At 48.0% G+C, this 24,395-nt stretch overlaps 1 protein-coding gene across 3 annotated transcripts in view; it reads right to left on the bottom strand.

The window, feature by feature from the left end:
• The window catches only part of BLM (BLM RecQ like helicase), an 865,782-nt gene that overhangs the window by 781,990 nt on the left and 59,397 nt on the right, over positions 1 to 24,395 (bottom strand). For 2 of the 3 annotated variants that reach the window (XM_069624184.1, XM_069624185.1), the window contains exons 1-2: positions 11,477 to 11,710; positions 2,382 to 2,480 (exon numbers count right to left, since the gene is read on the bottom strand). In XM_069624184.1, coding sequence (XP_069480285.1) covers positions 2,382 to 2,480; positions 11,477 to 11,484 — 107 coding nt within the window. In that variant the 5' untranslated portion in view covers positions 11,485 to 11,710. Of the gene's footprint in view, positions 1 to 2,381; positions 2,481 to 11,476; positions 11,711 to 24,395 lie in introns of those variants that run through there. The other variant, XM_069624186.1, reaches the window with a different exon arrangement.

Genomic DNA, 24,395 nt, shown 5'->3' with positions numbered 1-24,395 from the left:
AGAGAGGGAGGCAAGGGCAGAGAGAGAGGGAGGGAGTGAGTCAAGGGCAGAGAGAGAGGGAGGGAGTGAGTCAAGGGCAGAGAGAGAGGGAGGGAGTGAGTCAAGGGCAGAGAGAGAGAGGGAGGGAGTGAGTCAAGGGCAGAGAGAGAGAGGGAGGGAGGGAGGCAAGGGCAGAGAGGGAGGGAGGGAGGCAAGGGCAGAGAGAGAGGGAGGGAGGCAAGGGCAGAGAGAGAGAGGGAGGGAGGCAAGGGCAGAGAGAGAGAGGGAGGGAGGCAAGGGCAGAGCGGGAGGGAGGGAGTCAAGGGCAGAGAGAGGGAGGGAGTCAAGGGCAGAGAGAGAGGGAGGGAGGGAGTCAAGGGCAGAGAGAGAGGGAGGGAGGGAGTCAAGGGCAGAGAGAGAGGGAGGGAGGGAGTCAAGGGCAGAGAGGGAGGGAGGGAGTCAAGGGCAGAGAGGGAGGGAGGGAGTCAAGGGCAGAGAGAGAGAGGGAGGGAGGCAAGGGCAGAGAGAGAGGGAGGGAGGCAAGGGCAGAGAGAGGGAGGGAGGGAGGCAAGGGCAGAGAGAGAGAGGGAGGGAGGCAAGGGCAGAGAGAGAGAGGGAGGGAGGCAAGGGCAGAGAGAGGGAGGGAGGCAAGGGCAGAGAGAGAGGGAGGGAGGCAGGGGCAGAGAGAGAGGGAGGGAGGCAAGGGCAGAGAGAGAGGGAGGGAGGCAAGGGCAGAGAGAGAGGGAGGGAGGCAAGGGCAGAGAGAGAGGGAGGGAGGCAAGGGCAGAGAGAGAGGGAGGGAGGCAAGGGCAGAGAGAGAGGGAGGGAGGTAAGGGCAGAGAGAGAGGGAGGGAGGCAAGGGCAGAGAGAGAGGGAGGGAGGCAAGGGCAGAGAGAGGGAGGGAGGCAAGGGCAGAGAGAGAGGGAGGGAGGTAAGGGCAGAGAGAGAGGGAGGGAGGCAAGGGCAGAGAGAGAGGGAGGGAGACAAGGGCAGAGAGAGAGGGAGGGAGACAAGGGCAGAGAGAGAGGGAGGGAGACAAGGGCAGAGAGAGAGGGAGACAAGGGCAGAGAGAGAGGGAGGGAGGCAAGGGCAGAGAGAGAGGGAGGGAGGCAAGGGCAGAGAGAGAGGGAGGGAGACAAGGGCAGAGAGAGAGGGAGGGAGACAAGGGCAGAGAGAGAGGGAGGGAGACAAGGGCAGAGAGAGAGGGAGGGAGGCAAGGGCAGAGAGAGAGGGAGGGAGGCAAGGGCAGAGAGAGAGGGAGGGAGGCAAGGGCAGAGAGAGAGGGAGGGAGGCAAGGGCAGAGAGAGAGGGAGGGAGGCAAGGGCAGAGAGAGAGGGAGGGAGGCAAGGGCAGAGAGAGGGAGGGAGACAAGGGCAGAGAGAGGGAGGGAGACAAGGGCAGAGAGAGAGGGAGACAAGGGCAGAGAGAGAGGGAGACAAGGGCAGAGAGAGAGGGAGACAAGGGCAGAGAGAGAGGGAGACAAGGGCAGAGAGAGAGGAAGAACGGCAGAGAGAGAGATGGGGTAGACCGTGGAAATGAGAAAGAGACACAGACAAAGACGGAGAAAGACAAAGAGCTAAAGAAACGGAGGAAGAGAGAGATATGGTGGTAATGTGAGTTCGTGAAGCAGCCACTGTTACCTGTTTATAAGAGCCTAGTGGTAGGAATGCAGGTCCTTTTACCTTGCAAGGCCTACTCCCCTCTCAACCCCTCGACCCCCCCCACTCTCCCCTCCCCCCACCCGACTCTCCGGCTGCCCTCTAAGCTCTGCAACTACCTTACAGAGAGGTAGTTCCACAGACTGCCGCCACATGCATAGCCGTTAGCACATCAACACTAATTGAGCCACGACTAGGCTGCTCTTAAGCCATAGTGCACACTCCCACATCAGCAGCTAATCAGATCCAAATCATTGCAGCCTATCAGATCTTGCACTCTTTCTTATGGAAAACATATTCACAAGCCTCTCTGCTAAACCTATAGTAAGCAGATTCGCACACAGATACAAGGCATTTCCAACCTGCCCCATCAACAACACAGGTTTTGCATCGGCTTCTCCCACTGTCCCATTAATAACTCTCCCGACCTTTTTTTCCTAACAGAGCCACATGCAGCCAGGTCAACAAAAGTGGCAGACCGGGGCTATACAAGACAACTTCCATTACATTACTATCTCAGTCCTTTCCGGCTTGAGGTTGGGTAGTAGTAACGCAATAATTTAAAGAACCCTAAACTAGGATGGGATAGCAATGATTCAGTCTTAATAGGTTGGGATAATTGTTGTGAGGTTCCATTATCTCAGTACTACCGAGTTGGGCCTTAGTTGTGATATGCCAGATCTGGATTGCCACCTTAGAGGGCTCTATTACACACCACAAGCTGAGACTACTATTTACACTTACCCAGCTTTTGGTTTCTGTAGTGCTAACTTATTAAAAGTTCCTTTCACGGAGTAAAGCTGCAGCTGCTTCTGAAGGTTATTCTGTGGTAGTCCAGCCATGCTAGGGATATAAAGGATAACAAGAGTTATTATGAGAATATGGTTTTTAAATATATGTATCATCCACAACAGTATAGCACTGCTGCCACCGTCATGTTCCAAGGTTTCCTATAACCAGGAGTGCATGAGGCATTGCAAGTACACTTTATTTTTCTCCTGAAAGAATGCATTCCACTAGGTTTATACATGTCCTGGTGCAAATACGCCACAGCATCCCCATAACCTTATCCCTTCAACTCAAGCTCTTGGGGACTAGAGACTGCAGTAATCAGGTCAAGGGTGCAGTGATATGATAAGAAAGTGTGTCCTAGCAGGGAGGAAGATTTCTCGGATTGGGAGGACGTTCATGTTCAGAAAAGGACATGCCTTGCAGAGAGCTCTACCTCAGATGGTTGTTAATGGAATAATGTCATTTGGTGGGAATTTTGCCTGTGAAGATGGGAGATCTAGGTTATATGGGGATGGATATATCCTGTGCCAAGTCAGTGTCACATGGATGGACTGACTGGAGAGGAGGCCAGGGCACGTTAACTTCCATGGCCTGTTAACAGGCTGAGGCAGCAGCTCTAAAGGCAAGCTACAGTGGTGTAGCATTCAGAATAACCGGTATACAGTCTTTCCATCTAAATATTTTCCATCAAATCGTTATCCATCGAAATTAAGTCACTGAAATGCTAACCCATCAGTGTCACTCTCCCTTTCCACAAAGTAATGTCCAGGAATGAGGGCTGTGTGGTGGAAAGTGGTCCAGTTCGGCATGGCTCTCCCACAAGCAACATGTTTTAATGACAGGCTTTACAGCCACCTTTTCCACCTTAGAACTCTTGTACAAAAACAGTTGTGGCATGCCCACGGGACAAGCCACAGTTATTTTCTCATACAAAGTCTTCTCAGCAACACAATGGACATCCTGTGGTTAAAAGGATGCCATAGTTGCAGTAATCAGTGTGATGCCAGTATTTCCTTTTTGATACCAGCATCTCATGCAGTTTTTAAAAGTCTGCCTGTATTTGAAGGTTAATGACGCCCTACTCTGCATCGACTGCCTTTAACCGCAACATACAAATCATTTAGCTTCAAGTTAGAAAGTGTCCAGTTTCATGAAATTTTTATGGTTAATGCAGTTCACTCTTAGTCAACACCCTTTTCTTGAGGCAACAACCTGTTAACAGTCTCAACTAATGGTCTACTCATAAGCCTGGTGACATTCACAGCTGCACCTACAATGTCTGAATCCAGGTAGTCAGTATTATTAAAAAGATGGCACCATAAGAAAGACCTTGGATTCGATATGCTCTAAATGGTTTCGATGGAAAGACTTTATACCTTATAATGCGATATAGTGGAAGTGACCCCCCCATCATAAATCTGTAGTTTCTAATTGCTTTATAAAGTGCCTTTAATAAGAAGGCTGTCGCCACCGAAGAGGACTTGTGAAGAAGAGACCTTGTTTGGAAACTTTTTCTACTAAATTGTTTCTTTTAGTAAGACAACAACGTTTTAATTGCATGCCCAACAGTGAAAACCAGACCTTTCAGTGGAAGCAGACAACAGGCAATGCCACACCACTTCTATCCGATCACGTCCGATCATGCGGTTGGACTTTTGTCCGCATTTCAGCATCTGAATTTATGCCAGCTAATTTCTGGTCCCACTCCTGCATCCAGAAACACCTTAAACTGGCTATTAACTTCCCCTGATCTGGTGGCTTCCTTTTACCATTCCCTGTGCGATGAAGAGATCATTTTATTATTCCTTTTTTCTTGAAACTGGATTTGCCCTCCAGGCCTTTACCTGGTCGTCAACCTCCCGGTCCAAGTTGGCGGACTGGCCCCTCTTGCAATATTTCTGCGCTTATTAAAAACTACCTGTAGGTCATCCTTGATCGTCAATCTCTATTCACTCACTGCCGCCTTCCTGTCTACAGCAGATTCACTTCTCCCACTCAAAGCTTCTAGAACTCGTAAGAGCCCATCTGAACCGTGGTTTACCCCGCAGCTAGCCTCTTTACGGCAGGCATGTAAACAGGCAGAACGTAAAAGGCACCTGCCTTACTGTTCTGCTACTAAACTTTCCCTGCGAAGGGCCACCGCGGCTTATCAGTATGCTAATATAGAGGTGAAGTACCTCTTTCTTGCTAATCAGATTGAGTCAGCAATTAACCAACCGGAGTTATTGAAGATCGTGAAGACCTTAGCTCCATATCACTTCCGCAGACATTGAGCAACTCTTTACTCGTTTTTTGTTGAGAAGATCAAAACTATTCACTTAAAGATGGTTTCTTCTGGCTTGCAGTCGTTTACCCCTTCTGGCTCACTGGGTGCTGCCACGCCTTTGGATTTCTGGCCCATTTTTCCAGCGTTTACCTCGTCTGACATCCTAAACGCCACGAATAAATGAAATCAGCTTCCCCAATGGATGCTATTCCACGGTTTGTTCTGAAGGCTATTATGCCTGATATTTCTTCTTTAGTTACTGAGGCAGTGAACCACTCTTGTTCATCTGGTCTGATCCCTTCTACTCATAAGCACGCTTTGGCGATCCCTCTTGTGAAAAAAAACCTTCTTTGGATCCCACCATTACAGCACATTTTTCAACCTATTTCACTTTTACCATTCCTTATGAAACTTCAGGACTCCTTAGTTACCTTCTTAGTTCCTTGAGAACTCCAATTTTTGTAGCTCGTCAATCAGGTTTTCGCCCTGGCCGTGGGACAAAGTCTGTTTTAGTTGCAGCTATGGACAACTAACATTGATAGCAGATCAAGATGGAGTCAGCGTGCTGATTCTTTTAGACCTATTGGCCGCTTTCAACACAGTTCATTACTCTATACTTCTTTCTAAGCTGGTTTCTGCTGGGATATCGGATACTGTTCTAAACTGGTTCTCCTCGTTTCATCCTGACCAGTCTCAAACTCTTTCCTTGTCTACCCCCTGACCCCCCATCTATCTGCTCCCACCTCTATTTCTTGTGAAGTTCTGCAGGGTGCAGCTCCTTCTCCTGTATTATTTAATGTGTACATCCAACCACTGGTTTTTCTTATTCAGTCTTTTGGCTTCAGTGTTTTTGTTATGCAGATGATCGCAGATTCTTATGCATCTGGACTCTGCCCACGACGATACTGCTGCCCATTGTCACTCCTGTGTACGGCAATTATTGTTTGAATGAGTGACAATTGGCTGCTCCTAAATGGAGACAAGATCGAGGTCTTGCTAATTGGGCCTCCTTCAGTCTCTCTCTGGACATCGCCCTTCTGGCCTCCCTCCCTGGGTCCCCTTCCCAAACCAGTTGATACGGTGAAAGATCTAGGTTTTAGGTTCTCAACTTCTTTGTCTGCTGAAGCACAAATTAGTTCTGAGTGTTGAGGGGCTATTTTAAACTAAAGCTATTACGTAAAATTCTTCCTTTTCTACCGGTTCATGTCAACCCTCCAGTAGTTTCTTCATCTATGTCTGGAATTTTAGATTACTGTAACTATTTATCTCAGCCCGCTTATTTGTTACTTCGTCTCCAGATCTTCCGTAACTCTACTGCAAGAGCTGCTACTCCGTTTCGTGATCACATTTCTCCTATTCTCTGTAGACTTCACTGGCTGCCCGTTACAAAACATATCGAGTTTAAAGTTCTTTGCTTGGTACATCAGGCATTCTATTGGATGGGCCCTGCATATCTGCAAGACAAGTTTGCTCATTACATGCCTGCACGCTTACTCCGATCCTCTGATGCTTTATTGATCATGGTACCCCGGTTTAAATGCGTCAGACTAGGTGGTGGCTCTTTTTCGATGGCTGGGGCTCATCTTTGGAACAAATTACCCATATCTCTTTGCTCCATTGAACATCATATGTCTTTCCGTCGCTCTTTGAAAACTCTTTTGTTCTAAACTGGTTTGTCTCTTTTTCTGCCTACTTAAAGAGCCAAGATGCCCCTGTTGGTTATTGTCGTGCTATATAAGTATCTATAACATAACAGGTCCATCAGGAGCCCTAAAGCCAAGTCCCTGTTCTTTCAAAAGTACATCCGAAACAGACAAGGTTGACATTTTCACTGGATGACCATCATGTAGAGTGCCCTCTGAATGGGCCTGACCCTTGATGTTAGTCCCAGTGCCTCACAGCCACAGACTAACAATTCTACCAAACTTTCTTCTGAAGGTCCAAGTTAGGTTCTTTTTGTCTCAACTAACGTTTATCATGAGTTTGGGAGATACAATAGCATTGCAGTGATCAATTGGGTTTAGGAAATCCCACTTGAGCTTATAATTAATCTATATGATAATCATGTGCTTTAAAGATCAATAGTCAGATTGGGGGTTATCTTTTGGATTGTATTAAGGTTCTGTAACTCAGAATTCCTTTGGTGTTTGAAGATACAGAAAGGAAATATACTTGTATGGACAGACAAAAATGAAAAGAGACATGAATTAATAGAATGGCATTCTCAAACTATAACTAAAAGTTATTTATGTTTGCTATTATAAGCATTGAAAAAACAATTCTTATACCTCACAAATACGTTGAGTATGCGCTTGAGCATTGCTTTCTTTAATATGCTTTGTTGAACTGGTGGTTCAGTTTGTTGATCATCCCAATATTGTGTTGCTTTCATTATATTTGTTAGACATTTAACAATAAGATAGAAAAATAAGTCAACAGAGCAAAACGTTTTAAGGTATTGCTTAAAATATTTCTGTTTGAAAAAATAGTTATGGGTGTTGGCTGCTATATCCCAGGCCTTCATGCGCTATTAGTATTGCTACCCATTTTATAGTCTTGACTTTTCAATTGAATTTATTTGGATTGTTTGGATGAAGGCATGGTTCAGAGTCCCAAGTGGTTGGGAGGTGAGGAGGGAAAATAAACTGATCTCACACATCCATTAGGTTGAGGGAGTGATTGGAGGTTTACTGCAATAAAGTGTAGGGGAAAGCAGGTTGAGAGGTGTGCGATGCGGACATTACGCGGGTTTCGTTCCGTCCAGCAGTTTGCATAAGAGCCCATATTTTAACTTCCTGTCTGGCAATGTCAGTGTTCATAAAATGCAAACAATAGCAAGGCGGTCCCTTTCAAATGTTAAGGGTAAACCAATGAATTTTTATCTGCCCTTTCTGCACAAAATCATCATTGTTTGAGGCAAGCTTTAGTGGAGACTTATGAAAAGCAATGCTTCAAATGTGTTTTCAAGTACAATTGATTTCACTTGTCTGTAATGCAAGTAGTGATGAGAAAAGCACAGTGTAATTGTAATTATAATGTTCTCCGATATAAAGCTAAAATTGGGTAAGGAGCCATAGATGGGTTTGCCTACCGAAATTAATTAGATTCAATTTGAACGCCAGGAATGTTTTTAAATCAGGAAAGTTCTGAACTCCTCTGTTCATTTCTGATTTATCTAAACTTACTCTGAAAGTGTAGCCTTTTCCACACAAAATGGTCTAGTGTTTGGTCCAACCTTTTGAAGAAGCAATTTTGAATAACCATTTTAATTGATTCAACGCATCTTCACCATGTGTGGTGTCAATCGAAACATGCATTATTTGGGATTTCACTCTCGTAAATAAAAAATGTATTTGCCTTCACAAACACAACTAGAAACCAAGCGACTAACCACGCAGAGCACTTCATTGGGCTGAGGCTAGTAGACATAGGCCTGCAGTGTCTCAACATAGTTTGCATGGTTGAGCAAATCAGATTGCATTCTTTCTGCGATTACCCTCTGTTTAAATCAGTACATAGTTTGTATTATAAAACTGCTCACAACAGAATTCCTGACTAAATTTGCAATGTTAAGCAAGAAGAGTGCCACAATTAAACAGTTGTTTTAGCCAAACCACGTGTTCTCTTCAGTAGCACTCGCATAATACAAGATAATGGGCCAGGGAGTCTTCTTGAGTCAGCCGGCACCCACAATTATCAACTCTGGGGGGCTGCCACTTTTAGCACCTGGCTCAGATCGGGAGCTGGTTTAGGTGAGTCTTCAGGTACTAATATGACGCCCATCTGAGATTTGTCTGCACACACATCTGTAGACTTAGTCTCTCACCTCTTCCCCCATCCCCGCCTGATGATGTGGGAGGTGCACCTTTTTCATACCTTTAAGGCATACTTTTGAGGGTTGTTTCATTGGCCCACAGCTAGTGGTCCATTCCAAAGGATTTCAGTTTGGTCCAGACTTGCTTTAACCAGAGGGTTGCTTGGGTACTTGTGGATTTCATTAAAATCACTCATTTATCTCCCCTTTAGAGACTAGGTTGGGCCACAAAGTTTCTTGCGTTAAAACAAAGCAGACTGGAATACTGGGCTCTTACTTATTGGAGTCTTGCCATTTCACAGTAAATGGCCGGCCACGAGGTGGAACTTCAAAAGGAGAAATCTGTCCTAGAGCTCAAGTAATGTTAACCCATGGCATCACATTTGCCAGCAACCCTGGACCTCCCAGTCTCACAGCCATAAAGCACTAAGATGCTTTGGTTTCCATATCACAGACCTGTAGGTGGGGTTGGCCAGACTTGCTACCACATTAAACAGCACAGCATCTTGCATCTTACATTACCTTCTAATGCTTCCAGAATCTGCTCTTGAATTTTTGCGTGGTTGCCCCATTTCTTCATTGAAAGAAATAGCACACCCAGGTACTTTTGGGTGGGATCTTTAATGATCTCTGCATCTTGTATGTGCCATGTCTCAGCGCTCCATACCCACCAAACCACATATCTGTTTTCAGTCTTCATGGATGGGCTTTTTCCATTTTTGGCAGTGCCGTTCCCACCAGGGGGGTCTGAGAACTCTCTGCCCCAGGAGGGCTTCCGAGTCTTTCACCTATTCTTGCCAGTTTCCATAACAGCGACCACAAGTGGCCATATAGTGCAACCTCAATTTCTACAGAAATGTCAGTGGTTATCCGGTCATTAACCTTTTGATTAAATCTTCCTCATTTTGTCATTTGTGTTGCAGTTTGGCATCACATTTTCTGTGGCTGCTTACTGTTTGGATCCTTGTTTCAGCAATTGGCATTTCTATGTTATTTCTTTTTCTCTGATCTTAATGGGAGTTTCCAAACTAAAATAAAAGGCCATGATTGGGCAACGTCATTATCAGGGTTATTTTCTATTTTTAGGGACATATAAGACTCAGGAGAATACTCTATTACCATTTCACACCTTTTTAAGAATAATCAGTAAGACCAATCAAGAAGCAGGAATTCTGGGCACTATTATTTGGTAGGCGGCCAAATGTTCCGCTTCCTTTGTAGCGTGCCTGCAACAAATGTTCTCTCTTTCCCGCTTCCAACACGCTCCCCAGTGCCTCGCCGCCATCCTCCACCATGTGCTCTGTGACCCACCTCCTGTCAATGCTGCGCTTTACCCACCTCTGCCTCTGGCAACCCCCACTTGCGGTGCCTCCTCTGCTCATCCCACTGATGACATTGCATCCCTTCTCCACCACACAATGTGCGCCAGCATCGGCAACACTTGCTTTGAAGTTTTGCTCAGCTTTCCAGGCCAGTAGCCCTCTACCCTGCCCATGGCTGCTAAAAGCATGAGCATCTATGTAGGGTATAATTCACCGGCAGAAAGTGCCTGGAGACCGGCAGATTTCTCGACCCACTAGTCCATTTGGCGAAAGCAAAACATTAGTGGTCATTAATACTTGTCACCATATGGCAGTCATCAGATCTTCTGTTTAAGAGTAATGCGCGAGTGGGTTAGTGTCGGGCGAGGGTATAATAAAGATTAGAAATTTACAAATAAATAATTGCCAGCGCCATTTTCGATTCTTAGATTAGGGTGAAAGGGGACACGGGTGGTTTGATACAAGCTTCCTGTGATAGGTAGATCAATGTGCAAAACTTCAAAGTAGTAAACTAGTAGCCAGGCAATCAGGTCACTCGTCACAATTCATGAATGCACTTCATGCAGTAGGGGACAAAAATATTTGACACCAAAACGCCCAACATACGATATACATAATCGACCTGGTGCTTTAACTTTGGGCACCAGTAAATGATCATTCATAAATGCATTTCTTCAGCCGAAACAAATAATACATTTAGTGTACCTTGAAGAAAAAAAATATGATGGTCACTTAAAAAATTTAAGGGGGCGCTGTTGAGCACTCGAAGGTCTAGTGCCATGGAATGAGGGGGACCACCCCACCTAACTGCCCATGAAGCTAAAAGGCAGAAGCCCTTCAGCTTGGGAGCGGCCGCAGGAAACACTGTGGGGGGGAGACGGGAGGAAATTAAAGGCGCGCCTCCCCTCCTGTTTCCCTCCTCCCCTCTGTTAGTCTAAGTAGTGTGGGCACCCGGGATCTCATTTATACCCCTATCCGTGACAAACACTACATACCATTCTGTGTGGAAAATTTGGGCTGTAGCCATTTATTTCTTACAAACATAATAAACCATACTATAAAAAACAGGTGTGCTTTTGGGCACACCGTGTACAAGGTGAGTGATGCCTCACTTCCGTTGGCAAGTCCTTTCCTTTGCGTGCATGCAAGCCGGACTTTTGCCTCCATTTTTTGCTGGTTCCTTTCTTTCAGTCCAATTGGCATCCTCTACTTAGACACGTGCCGCCTATGACTTTGCCGGTACCGACCCTGATATCCTGTGTTATATATACATAATTGCCTCCTTCCTTAGGGTGGGTTGGGTGGGAAAACGAAATGTTCCTCGTCTTTCCCCAAGAAAGCTTTACCTGAACTGGGTGTGCTTTCTTTCTGCTGTGCCGATAGCTTTTTTGGATGCTCCTTATATCACCCCCTTGCCTTTTGTTATGCTCCTGAGGGCCGGGCCCTCCCCAGGCACCCTGCTTGTTTCTCACACCTTTTCCATTTTGTCCCCCTCCCCCGGCCTGGCTGTTTGTTTGCCATGGCAAACAATGGGTGGGAGCGGCTCCTCTCTGCCCCCACCCTACACCTAACCCCCCCCCCCCATGGCCTCTATCGCTCGGTCCCTTCATGCCAGCACGGGGCCTGTGGCCTTAGATAGCCTTACAATGGCATCCAGAACGCTCCAGCAGCCACGCGGAGGAGAGGGCAGGAGCCCCTCCTCACCGACGACTCCTGCGATCCGCGGCCCTGCCTGGCCCCTCATGCTGCGAGACCCCAGAAGACCACGGCTCCACGAGGCACAGCTGCTGCATGCTGTGCCCACTACGGGGTAAGGCACCATCCTGCCCACACGCTGGCTGCAGCAGATCCAGAAGCTATTCTCCCTTCATAAGCACAGAGATCCGTGCCTGACCTTCACGGCCTGACTCCATGATGGTGGGCGCAGCGCAGCGCCAAAGCGAGGCTGTAGCCTCGTTGCTAGGCAACTAGCATATTCTTATTTCGCCAACATCCGCCGGCAGCCCCTCTAAGGCCCTCATAAGGCCCCCGTTTACCCCTGTTTGCACCGATTGTGCCGGTGCCGCCCTGTATAACGGACCCATACTATGAACGTCTTGCAATCCAGCCGTTGTTCCTCCTGCCTATCGTTAACGTTCATCCTGTAGTAAAAACGCTCATGGACATCTCGTAAATCCATGCTCAAAGCTGACTTTGACTTTCTGAACGATCTTGTAAGGTCCGTCTGAGACGTGTTGTAATAGCATTCCCTATGTCTCGCTAAACACATTGTAATACTGCATTGTTAGTCTTCTGCTAGGTTAGATTGCTAGAGACATCTGCTATGCCCAATTGTTAGACTCTGTCAGTACGCAATAAGATAGTAGCCTCATTCTATATTATACCCAATGTGTACCACATGTTCTGTTACCTACTTATAGACCTGTGGTCCGCTCTATGACTTGAGCCTGATAGCAATCTCCACTCTATCTCCATCCACAGTCCACCCTACAACTAGCTCTCCTATACCTGCTAGGTGCTGCAGACCCTAGGCCATTGCCTATCACCTTGTTAGCTTATAACCACAGCTTAGTACACACCTGACCCCGCATAGTACTAAGAGCATATGTTGACAACATCTTCCTTGCCAACCATCTTGTACCCTGTGCTTAGTCGGACGCTCAAATATAATTCCAATCTGCCCTCTGTGTTCTATGCTAGAACGCCTGTATACTTGCATACTGTGTCTTAGGCATCCACTGCTAAAATCGAATCTGCCTACTGTGTACCACTGGGCCACTGTGTTGTGCCTTATGGTCGCTTAGAGACCACTGTGTTATGGTGTTGTGCCTTATGATCGCTTAGAGACCACTGTGCTATTGTGTTGTGCCTTATGGTCGCTTAGAGACCACTGTGTTACTGTGTTGTGCCTTATGGTCGCTTAGAGACCACTGTGCTATTGTGTTGTGCCTTATGGTCGCTTAGAGACCACTGTGATATTGTGTTGTCTAACCCTTATAGCATCCAGCTCTCGCTGCCCTATCTCAATATGTACATCGCCCACACACTGCACATCCTCATAGGTTTAGTCTACATCTTACTTACTAGTAGTATTGCCTACTTCGTGCCCACAGGGCAACCCAACAGCCATATCATGGAACTTGGGCACATCATCACACACGCTACTCCCCCCCCCCAAAATGCCCGAGATCTCACTCAGGCAGCACAGACTCAGAACACGCACATTCCCTTTAGCATTCCCCTCCACACCCATGCAGGTAACACTTAGGAACTCACGCCTAGGCTCACAGACTCACGCTAAGAACTGCCGCCCGCCATACACTATTACCCACAAGCGCCTGAACAGGGCGCCGACGCTCACTCCTCCCAGACATCACGGGACCAATAAGCCTACCCACACTACCAAAAAGCTCATTCCTACTATCGACCTCAAGCCACCACAATCAAAAAAGCTCCAACACCTTAAATGTGCTCTATTAAATGTTCGCTCACTCAAAGCCCACGCGTTAGAAGTCAATGATATTATTACCAGCCAAGACTTAGATATGTTAGCCATAACAGAAACATGGTTGCATTCCGCCTCTGGCCCTACTATCAGCCTAGCTTTACCATCAAGTTACTCGATCTTAAGACAGGACAGGGTAGCTAAAACGGGAGGTGGGGTCGCTCTAATTTTTAAAGACACCCTAGCCTTAAGACAGACTCCCACCTCCGGGGAAGACACCACCGACATCCTCTCAGCCAAACTCACCCTCTCCCCTAAAGATACAGTAAACATTCACGTCATATTTAGACCCCAGGCCCTGTCAATAACTTCACAGGCATAGTCAACCATCTCCTTGGAAAAAACATCAAATAAATTTCCAAAACACTGCTCCCAGGAGACCTAAACCTTGGATACAATGATAAAATTGACAAAGCAGCTACCACTCTCGCCAGAAACCTCACAGATCTAGGATTCACACAGATAGTTACTGCCCCGACCCATAATAAAGGCCGTATCTTAGATTGGGTGGCAGATCACAACTGTGGCTCCACCCTCAACTCCAACACAGCCCTTCCATGGTCTGATCACAACTGCCTTCAATTCTGCATTCCCATGTCCTTATACTCCAAACCACTTATACCCGCACCGGCCAAGATAGCCAGAAGTGCCAAAAAACTTACAGCAGACAATATACGTCCCTTTCTCAAGAACCCCTGCCTAGCACCTCCTTTCTCCTCTGACCCCAACATTCTAGCAGAGATCTTCAAAGACACCCTTACCCATGCCATCAACGTCGCAGCTCCTCTTGAAAACAAAAAAGAAAAAAAAAATAGTTTCACTCCAACTCATGGTTCACGGATGACCTACTAAATCTACGCCAATGCAAGCACCAAGCCCTCACAACATGGCAGGCCAATCCCTGCGATGCCACCAAAATAGACTTTCTTTGTATTTCTAAAAAATATAAAAGTGCCATATTTAAGGCGAAGTCAGAAACCTACAATAAACGTATCATGGAAGCTAACTCCCACTCAAAAGAGCTTTTCACTATCTTTAAAGAACTCACTGTCCCCCCTATCTGTACAGATGAGATTGTTAAGGCTGGAGCCTGGTGCAATAGCATCCAAACAGCGATGTTAAATAAAATAGACCTTCTTCAAAATAAAATAGCAGAACACTTCAAGGCCCTGCACCCCCAACAGACCCTCTCCCGTCAATACTGCTAAAGATAAGCACACTTCCAAATTCAATTTCTCTCCAATCACCGAATCCGATGCTCTCCTCATCCTCAAACAGCTCAAACCATCTCAATGCAAAGGCGATATATGCCCCCCCAACATCATTAAAGAGTGTGCGGCACCCATCACACCGATCATCACAGCATTCATTAACGCCTCATTCAAGACGGGCAAAGTCCCTGACAGCCTTAAAGAGGCGTGGGTGCATCCGCTCTTAAAGAAACCAACCCTGGACCCTTCCCAACCTAACAACTACCGGCCCATTACAACGGTTCCATTTCTTCTAAAAATCTTAGATAAAGCTGCACACATGCAGATACAGTCCTACCTGGAAAATAACTCTGTCCTAGGTAAAAGGCAGTCCGGATTCCGCAAAGGTCATGGCACTGAAACCGCTTTACTAGACCTGAAGAACCAAATTACCCTAATTTTAGACAAAGGCAAGCCGGCCCTTCTGCTCCTCCTAGACCTCTCGGTGGCATTTGATTTAGTCGATCATGCCATCCTCACTAACCATCTCACTCAGGCCGCACATTTCTCCAAACAAGCCACAAACTGGATCACCTCCTTCCTCGAAGGAAGAATGATGAAAGTGTTTTCCAATATAGCTAACACAGAGCCTACCACCATCAGGCATGGAGTCCCTCAGGGCTCATGTACGGCTCCTACTTTCTATAATTTTTTACCAAACCTCTCTTTGATAAACTGGACGCACTTGGGATCACATACACCAACTACGCTGACGATACCCAAGTACTCCTCCCGCTCACAGGACTCTACCATCAGGACGCAGCCACCCTCCAGAATATATACGCCACCATCCAAGCATGGATGGCCACGAACGGCCTATGCCTTAACAGAGATAAGACCGAAATTCTCATCCTTGGTCAAAAATCCACTCTCACTAACCTCGACCCACTCTACACCAACTTCTGCATAGACAATTGTGTCATCCCAGTTCTACCTTCTGTTAAAACACTGGGAGTCCACATCGACGCCTCACTCTCCATGGACAAGCAAGTCAACTCCATTGTTTCTGCCTCCGCCCTGAGCATTAAATTCATTAATGCCATCAAACCTTTCCTTACCAAAGATAACTGCCTCTCTATTGCCAGAGCCACCATTGGAGCCAAACTAGATTATTGTAATGCGCTATTGGCTGGCACCTCCAACTCCAATCTCAATAAACTCCAAACAACACAGAACAATGCACTAAGAGCAGCTCTCAGTATACCTAAAAGGGACCACATCGCGCAAGCCAGAAAGGCAGCACACTGGCTACCTGTCAGAGCGCATTACATTCAAAATACTTACCACCGCACACAAATGTATCAACTTGTCTGCACCTTCATACCTGTCTGACACGCTAGCCAGATCTCACTCCACCAGACCAACCAGGCAATGCCACACCAACCAATTTAGGGTCCCACGCATCAAACGAGCCAGAGCAGGTGGAATAAGTTTCCCCTACATTGCCCCTAAGCTATGGAACGCACTACTTAGCAGGCTCAGAGCAGAAACCTCTCTCACTGCCTTCCGAAAAAAACTGAAAACCACCTTGTTTAACTAATTCCTCTTCCTTCGTGTCGTCTACTCTCTCCTCCTCCTCCTCTCTTCTCCTCCTCTCTTCTCCTCCTCCTCCTCTCCTGTAGCTACCTTTTTTTCTTGCAACTAAGTAATGACTTCACTGTATGTACAACAAGTCATTTTCATATCTGTAACAAGCGCCACGGTGCCCTCTGGGCTGCCTGTGCGCTAAATAAATAAATAAATAAATCCCAATAGGGTCAGCCTTGACAGGGAAGGGACCCAGACAACCAGGGTGCTAATTGGTAGGATATGGGGAAAGCAGAGAGCCACGCACATAGGTGCGAAGTGGCTGTCAGCATATGGCGGCCTACCTTGTGCCCAGGGGCCCGGGACATGTGATGACCTCAGGGCATATTTGCAGTGGAAGATAAACCAGACACGGCTCACACGCTGGGTCCCCAGAAAGTCACAAGCTTTGATGTGAGAGGCGGCAGAGATCAGCCTCGAGTTGGCCCTACGTGGGAGTAGGGTCCCCCCGCTCACCTGATCCCTCGTTTCCCCAAAATTTGTTTGGTTTTACCATTGTGTTTTTTGTTGCGTTATGATTTTTGTTGGTTATTTTTCTTTACACATAGCTTGGTATACAATAAAGCTTGTGGCCAAAGTTTTTCCACCCTACCTGACTGCCTGGTCTTATTATTATGGTACCGTCATTTTTTTTAAAATTTCTTTTATTGATTTTATGCAAACAAAACAACGAAAACCAAACAAGCAGCATAATCATAATAGTTCAATTACACATCAAGTTATCGTAGTCACTGCTCCCACTATCCCTCCCTCCCCCCGTGAGCCTATTTGTCAATCTCTTTCAATGTTTGGCACATGCAGCCGGGTTTCGTTCTCTTCGGAGTCTGTTGGATTTGATATTACTCCAAACAATTCTGTTATTAGCGTTTTCCAGGCCAACAGGGTGCCCGCCTCTCCTTCATCAGCCCGGCTACTCACATCTTGCCATGCCACCGTTTCAGCCTCCGCCCATTTCTGCAAGTCCTTCCACCATACATCCACCTTAGGTTTGTGGCATTTCTTCCACCCCACGGCGATCCTACGTTTCGCAAGCACATATGCCAGATTTCTCAGTTTCTCAATATGTTTGAGTTTCCGTGGCCTAGGGAACCCGCCCAGTAAGCAGGCCCAAGCCGTGTCAGTGACAAGAGTAACCCCTTTATCAGCCAGTTTCTGCGCCACTTCTCCCCAGTAGCACCTAATAATCGGGAACGACCAAAACATATGCGTCATGTCAGCGTTTTCCAGGTTACATTTAGGACACACTTGTATTCCAGCGTTTCGGAACTTAGATATCCTCAAGGGGGGTCATGTATGCCGTATGCGTTACATACAGCTGAATTTGTTTTAATCTGGCATTTCTAGACACTTTTTTGTGGTAACCCAGGGCACGCTCCCATATCCTGTCCTCTATCGGGGCCCCCACTTCCACCTCCCAGTCCAGTCTCAGATGCGTCAAATCTTTCCCCACCTTAGCCATCACCATCTCATACAGTCTCGAGATCTCATGATCCCCTTCAGATATATCATACATTGTTTCCAAAACTGCATCTGGTTCTTCTATCAAAACTGTCTCTGGCCAGGTGTTCTTAATCATCCGCACCAATCTAATGTACGTGACATATTGACCCGTGTGTAGCCCCGCCTCTTCGTTGAGTTCTATAAACTCCTTAATGGATCCCTCTTGCCAAACATCGCCTAGCGTTGCCAGCCACACCGATTCCCAGTAGGTCCTAACAATCGCCCTCAGCTGATCATCCCCTCCTGTCAAATCAACCAGCGGTATCTGCGGGAGGCACGGGTATGCGACTTCCATTAAGCGACAAGCCCTACGCCAAATTTTCCATCCAAGCCACAACATCGCAGGACGCCCCCTCATTTCAGTTTCGGACAGCCAGATCATTTCTTTCAAATAAACGGGCGCAGTCCTGTCCAAGCACCCTGTGCTCAGGGGTCACTTCATCAGAAAGCCACTTAGCCACATATTGTAACTGTACCGCCAAATAATAAACCTCAAAATGGGGCAGTCTGATACCTCCTTTTTCATAAAAGTTCTGCAGTTTCCAAAACGCCACTCTATTTCGGGTACCGTGCCACAGGAAATCCCTACACATGCTGTTCAATTTACTGAAAAACTTCTTGGGTATTATGTATGGGATATTACTAAAGTAATGCAGGAGCCTGGGCAGAACTACCATCTTGAGCATGGCCCCCCGCCCCATCATCGCCAAGGGCAATCTTGCCCAGAACTGCATACTGTTTCTAATTTTCTCGACGGCTACTTCCGTATTGTGTCTGTGTTCATCTTGCACCTTATGATATACATCTACTCCCAGATAGCGAAAAGAGCTAGTTGCCCCTGGTACCTGTAGCACCGGTAGTCCATCTACAGGGATCCCCTTATAGCTACCTAGCGGGAATATCACAGACTTTTGGGGGTTCACCGAGATGCCCGACAACTCTGCATACCTTTCCATCACTTCAAGTATGTATAAGAGATTTTCTTCTGGGTATTGCAAGTACAGCAACAAATCATCCGCGTACAAGGATATCAAGTGTCGTTCCCCTCCTACCTCAATGCCAATCGCCTCATACTGTGTCCTAAGGCATATTGCCAGAGGCTCCAGGGCCAAGATGTAAAGCATCGGGGACCAGGGGCACCCTTGTCTGGTGCCTCTGCCAAGTTGCCATCTTTCGGATATCACCGCTCCAGTTCGGACCCTGGCAAGCGGCTCACTATACAACATCTTGGCCCACCTGATATAGCACGGCCCCATTCCACACCCTTCCAAAGCAGCCAATAGCCATGACCACTTGACCGAATCAAAAGCTTTAACTGCATCTAGAGACACTATCGCCATCTCACCCTCGTTCTTACTACCCCATTCGACCACCCGGTGAAGTCGCCTATGGTTGTGTGTTATGTTTCTGCTCGGGACATAACCCGTTTGATCAGGATGTATGAGTCTACCAATCACTCTCGGCAATCGATTTGCTAGGACAGCCGTGAGAATCTTGCTGTCCTGATTTAGCATCGACAGAGGCCTGTAGGAACCACATCTATGCTCCGGTTTATTGGGCTTGGGCAGCGGTATTATGATCGCCTCTCTGAGTGACTCAGGCAACCGTCCTATCTCAAACGCTTCATTCAGCATGTCCAGTATTGGGGGGAGGATTTCCTCTCTGTATACTTTATAGAATTTGCTGGGGAACCCATCTGCCCCTGGAGTCTTACAGGTAGGCAACTGCTTCACAACCTCTTCTAACTCCTCCAACGTGATTGGCTCATCTAACTCCTCCCTCTCTTCGTCGCTTATCTTGGGCAGCCCTATGTCTTCTAACGTTTCGATTATCTTGCGCTGGTCACCTATCTCATCATCTCCATACAGCACTCTGTAATATCCCACAAACTCTTTGTTAACCCCCTCTTGCGTGGCCACCTCATCTCCGTCCTCCCTAATAATGGTCCTAATCGGAGGCCTAGGGGTCTCGCTTTTGTATAGCCAGGCCAAAAGGCGGCCTGTCTCGTCTCCCCCCGCGTGCTGCCTCTCAACATATTTTCTATAATTGAGATTGCAGAGTCTTTCCCAATGCCCTGCACATTGTTGCTGTAGTTGGAGTACCAGCGTGTCTACGTCATCGCTCTTCAATGCTGCTTCTAGCTCAGTTTCCGCACTCTGTAGGTCAGCCAAGACCCCGCCCTGTAACCCTCTTGACTTAGCAATGGCCGCCCCCACTTCACCACCTTAAAAGCTTCCCATAATGTGCCCGCAGAATCAACACTCCCAGTATTCTATTCAAAGAAGTTAGCAATCTCTTCCCTTATATCTTCTCTAAAGACTGGATCTTTGAGCGCCTCCGCTCCGAGGCGCCATGTAGGGATCTTCGCCCTCGGGGGGCAATATTGCCATCCGAGGATCAGGGGCGAATGATCCGAGAGGACCCTGGCCTTATATTCGATTTGAGTAATCTCAGACATCACATCTGCTGTAGGAAAGACGTAATCGAGCCTAGTGTGCAGTTGGTGCGGGGCTGAATAGTGCGAGTATTGCCTCTCAGTGGGATGTTTCATCCTCCACGCATCTGTAAAGCCAAAATCAGGTTAGTAGCATCTGCAACGCTCTCGCCGCTGGGCTAGGCTTACCCACCCTGCCATCTGATCTGTCCACCACAGGATCCAGCACACTATTAAAGTCCCCGCCCCAGATCACCGCGCTCCCTATACACGTACTAAGATTGGTACACAGGGCTCTGAAATATGCTGCAGTGTTTTGGTTGGGGGCATACGTGTTTACTAAGCATATCTCCCTGCTCTCCACCAGCCCCCGCAATATAGCCATCCTTCCATCAGTTTCAACCACCTCTTGTATCGATTTGAATGGGACATGCGGTGCCAACCAGATTAACACCCCCGGGCATATGCAGAGTATGGCGAACCCACTACGGTCCCTCTCCACTTTCTCTTAACTAGGTCCAACTTCTCTCGCGACAAGTACGTCTCCTGTAGTAATGCGATGTCTATTTTCTGCCTTTTCAGATAGATCATGATTTTGTTTCTTTTCAGGTAGCTGTTAAGGCCCCTGACGTTCCACGTTATTATCCTGAGGTCCCCCATAGGTCGTTAATAAGCACCCTCCCGATCCTCCGTCGATTACGCCCCTTCATACACCGCAAGTACAACATAATGATTCCTCCAAAGAGGCTTGAAACAAAACTTAAACTCCCCATAACCACACACACACACACACACTCAACTCCCCATCCCCCAACCTTCTTCCCACCCGCCCCTCCCCCAACAATACCCTCCCCAACCGTTGCCCAGCTCCATTCCTGGATCTCAGGCACCCCCACATCTAGCCCTGCCTAGCGCAAGCTTCTACTCAGGGCTCAGTAGGGTAAAGCCGCCCTAATGGCCGCTGAAACTAATAGTCTTTTGGGGTAGGTCGTCCGCGTTCTGTTGCTCCTTTCAAAAAACATTACGCATACAATTGCCAAACCGTTACCAATTACAGTTACACTCACTATATTCCAGTCCAAATCGAGCACCAGGCTCAGATTGTGTACAAGGTTCAGTTAGTTACAGTTTCTCTGTACAATCAGGGTCCTCCTCCTTACTAAATCTTCATTCGGTATGATCCTGCCGGTCACGATCCGCTTCTTGTTCCGGGCAGCCCTGCAGGTCCAGCCATGTGATACATCCTCAGGGGTATCAAAAAATAGCGCTTTGTTCTTATGTAGCACTTTCAATCGTGCCGGATACAGAAGCATGTATTTGATTCCTGCTGCCCTCAGCCTCCTTTTGACGGCTACGTAACTGTATCTCTGCCGCTGCACCAGTATCGTGTAGTCTGGGTATGCTGTGATGTTGGTGGATGCTCTCTCTATCGTGCCGCCCTTACGAAAAAATTCGAGGATCTTTTCTCGGTCCCTGTAATTCAGGATCCTCGCGATGATCGGTCTTGGCAGGGCCCCCGGCCGGGGTTTCCTCATTAGGGCGCGGTGCGCCCTCTCCATCGTGAATCCCTGCGAAAGATTCCCGGCTCCGATCCCTTGTAGGATCATGTTTTCAACATAATTTGTGGGGTCTTGGCCTTCTCCCTCCGGAAGGCCAACCACGCAAATGTTGTTTCTCCTCGACCTTCCTTCCGCCTCTTCCACACGATTTTCCAGGTTGGCGACCTGTTGTTTTAAGACATGGATCTCCTTCGCATTGCTCGTGCTAACATCGGTGTTAATCTTCACCCCACTTTCCAGACCGCTGGTCCTTTCTGCAAGTGCCCTAACATCTTGACGTAGCAAGGTGAGTTCTGTACCCACGGCATCAATCTTATTCTCTAGAGCTGTGCGTAGATCTGCCATTGCCAAATCCCATTTAGCACTTAGTCCCGTTATAGCCTCTAGGATCTGGTGCTTGACCCCTTCGGGGACGTCCTCCGCAGGGGGTCACGATCATGCTCTGCACTGATGTTGAGGGGGTCCGTTGCGTTCTCGTGAAAGTCTCCATCGTGGGTTGCATGGTCTTGACTCTCAACCCTTTCACCGACATGGAGCTTTCCTCCACTCCTGTACGCCTCCGCCTTAGTGCTGCTGTTGCACTGTCCTCGGTCCGACAATGGTCCGGCTTCCAGGTCTCCTAACTCGCATTCGAGGTGGCACTTCGAATTGTCTTACGGCTGGGCTATGGCCTCACACTCCCCATTCAACTTCCGTAGGCCTCGTCACCCAAGCATCCAATGTTATCTCCTCCTGCGGTCAGATCGCCGAGGCTCCATTAGCGTATGTCAGGCCGGGCGCTTTCATGGTTTCGACCACTCCGTCATATCACCCTATTGTATTATTCCTCCAGGCTATTGACCGCAGCCGTGTCCCGCAGTTCCGGGGAATCAGTTCCGTTTCTCCTCGGAGGCCTCTCCTTTGTTAGCCGCCATCTTGGTGCCGAAGCGGCCACACAGTCGCACCGACAAAAACATGTATATCTCACGATTCTCGGGGACTATGAACTTCTCCAGCGAACTTCACTTGGCGTGCGGCTTCCGACGCCTGATCCTCAAAGTTCTAGGCGCTCGTTGCAGTTTCAGCAGGTAACTTCACTTCATCAGGAGCTCCTCACGCAGCACGTCCTATTCCATGGCCAGTTAGCCACGCCCCCCCTATTATGGTACCGTCTTTGATGTCACCGGTCGCACACCTGCACTGCTTCCCCACACTAAAACACTTCCAGACTTATGCCCCAGCAACAGAGCTCGGCAAAAGAGCCTACAGGCGAGTCTGCCGTAATCTAGAGGAGATCAGTGAGATCAACCTGTGGAGGGGTTGCAGGACCGAAAGCAAAGCACTGGTGTTACCGGGAGCAGAGATCGGCGGGTGTGTTCGGGGAGGAGGTGCGAGCCGAGACAGAGCCACGATTAACAAAATGGTGGTTGCGACATTTCACTGCATGGTAAAGTGACCCTGCCGTGAGAATAGGATGGAGCGCAATCAGAGGAAGCACTGTTGGGAGAGGTACAGAGTGATCTGAAGAGGGTAAGGATGGGGTTGGGAGAAGCGAGCGGGCAGAGAAGCCAGGGCACTGGAGAGAAAGGGCCCCCCACAGACGCTGTGCCTCCATGGGACAGTGCTCCCACCAGCCCACTGCAATACACATACACACCCTCAGCCCCTCCCACCCCATGGCTCTAGGAAGGAGATGGCCTGAACGCAGACAACTGGAATGTCACTGAGCAACACAGTCTGCCAGCTGTGGACAATCACGAGCCTACAGCAGATTGCCAGGGGCCCAGAGAGGCTGGAAGCTCAGAGGGAAATACAAAGATGAGGCGGTGTATGGGAAAGAGAACATTCCCGCTTCGTGCTGGTGACTTGACAATCAAGAAGGAGGGAGAACGGCAACGGCGTAGGACCCTCATCCAGCGAGCAGTGGGGGAAGATGCAGAGCCATGATCACAATATAGACACATTCACGACGGGATGAAAGCAAGAAAGAACATGGACCAGCGAGATGAAGCGCCCCCAGATGCCTCCACACAAGGCATTTTATGGCCCATATCTGAGACAAAAGACGTTGAGAAAACAAATCGATGCAGAAAGGGCAGATGTCAGGTGGCTGACGCACAACCTGCACAAGGCATCAGCAAAGGTAGAGAAAAACGGAACAACGTATCTCAGATATTGAGGACACAATTAAGCCTCTAAAGACGTGCTCACCAGCAGGAAGAAAGGATGGAAGATGCGGAGGGAAGGGCACGGCAGAACAATATGCATATCAGTGGCATTCCTGAAAATTCAGAAGGACCCTCAGTGGAACTTTTCACGGAGGTGTGGCTGAAATAGTGGGTGGGCTTCAAGGGGCTATCCAGTTTTTTCTCTGTTGAGAGAGCCCATAGTGCCCAGTGAAGAGCCACTCCTCCGGGAAGGCCCCCCCCGCCCCGAGACTGGGGTGATCACAAAATTGCTAACCTAGCAAGACTGGGGTGCGATCCTGCAGGCAGCGAGGACGATGGGTACTCTTGGGTTCAACAGGGCCAGAATAGCGGTCTACTCCGACTTCACCAGGGCAGTACAGAAAGCCAGTCAATCCTTTGATATGGCAGGGAGGAAACAGAGCGCAGCATATGAAATATGCCACTATATACACAGCAACGCTCAGAGTGATTGGTCTTAAAGGAGTTTGATTCTATACAAACTCAACAAAAGCGTGAGACTGGGCTGTAAGTATGGGCTCTGCTCCCAAAGGAGAAGGGAAA

The sequence above is a fragment of the Ambystoma mexicanum genome, chromosome 11, assembly GCF_040938575.1.
Source record: "Ambystoma mexicanum isolate Mex_15411 chromosome 11, UKY_AmexF1_1, whole genome shotgun sequence".
In the NCBI taxonomy this organism is placed as follows: domain Eukaryota; kingdom Metazoa; phylum Chordata; class Amphibia; order Caudata; family Ambystomatidae; genus Ambystoma; species Ambystoma mexicanum.
The sequence above is the reverse complement of the archived record's forward strand: the minus strand, read 5'-3'. Positions and strand labels throughout refer to the sequence as shown.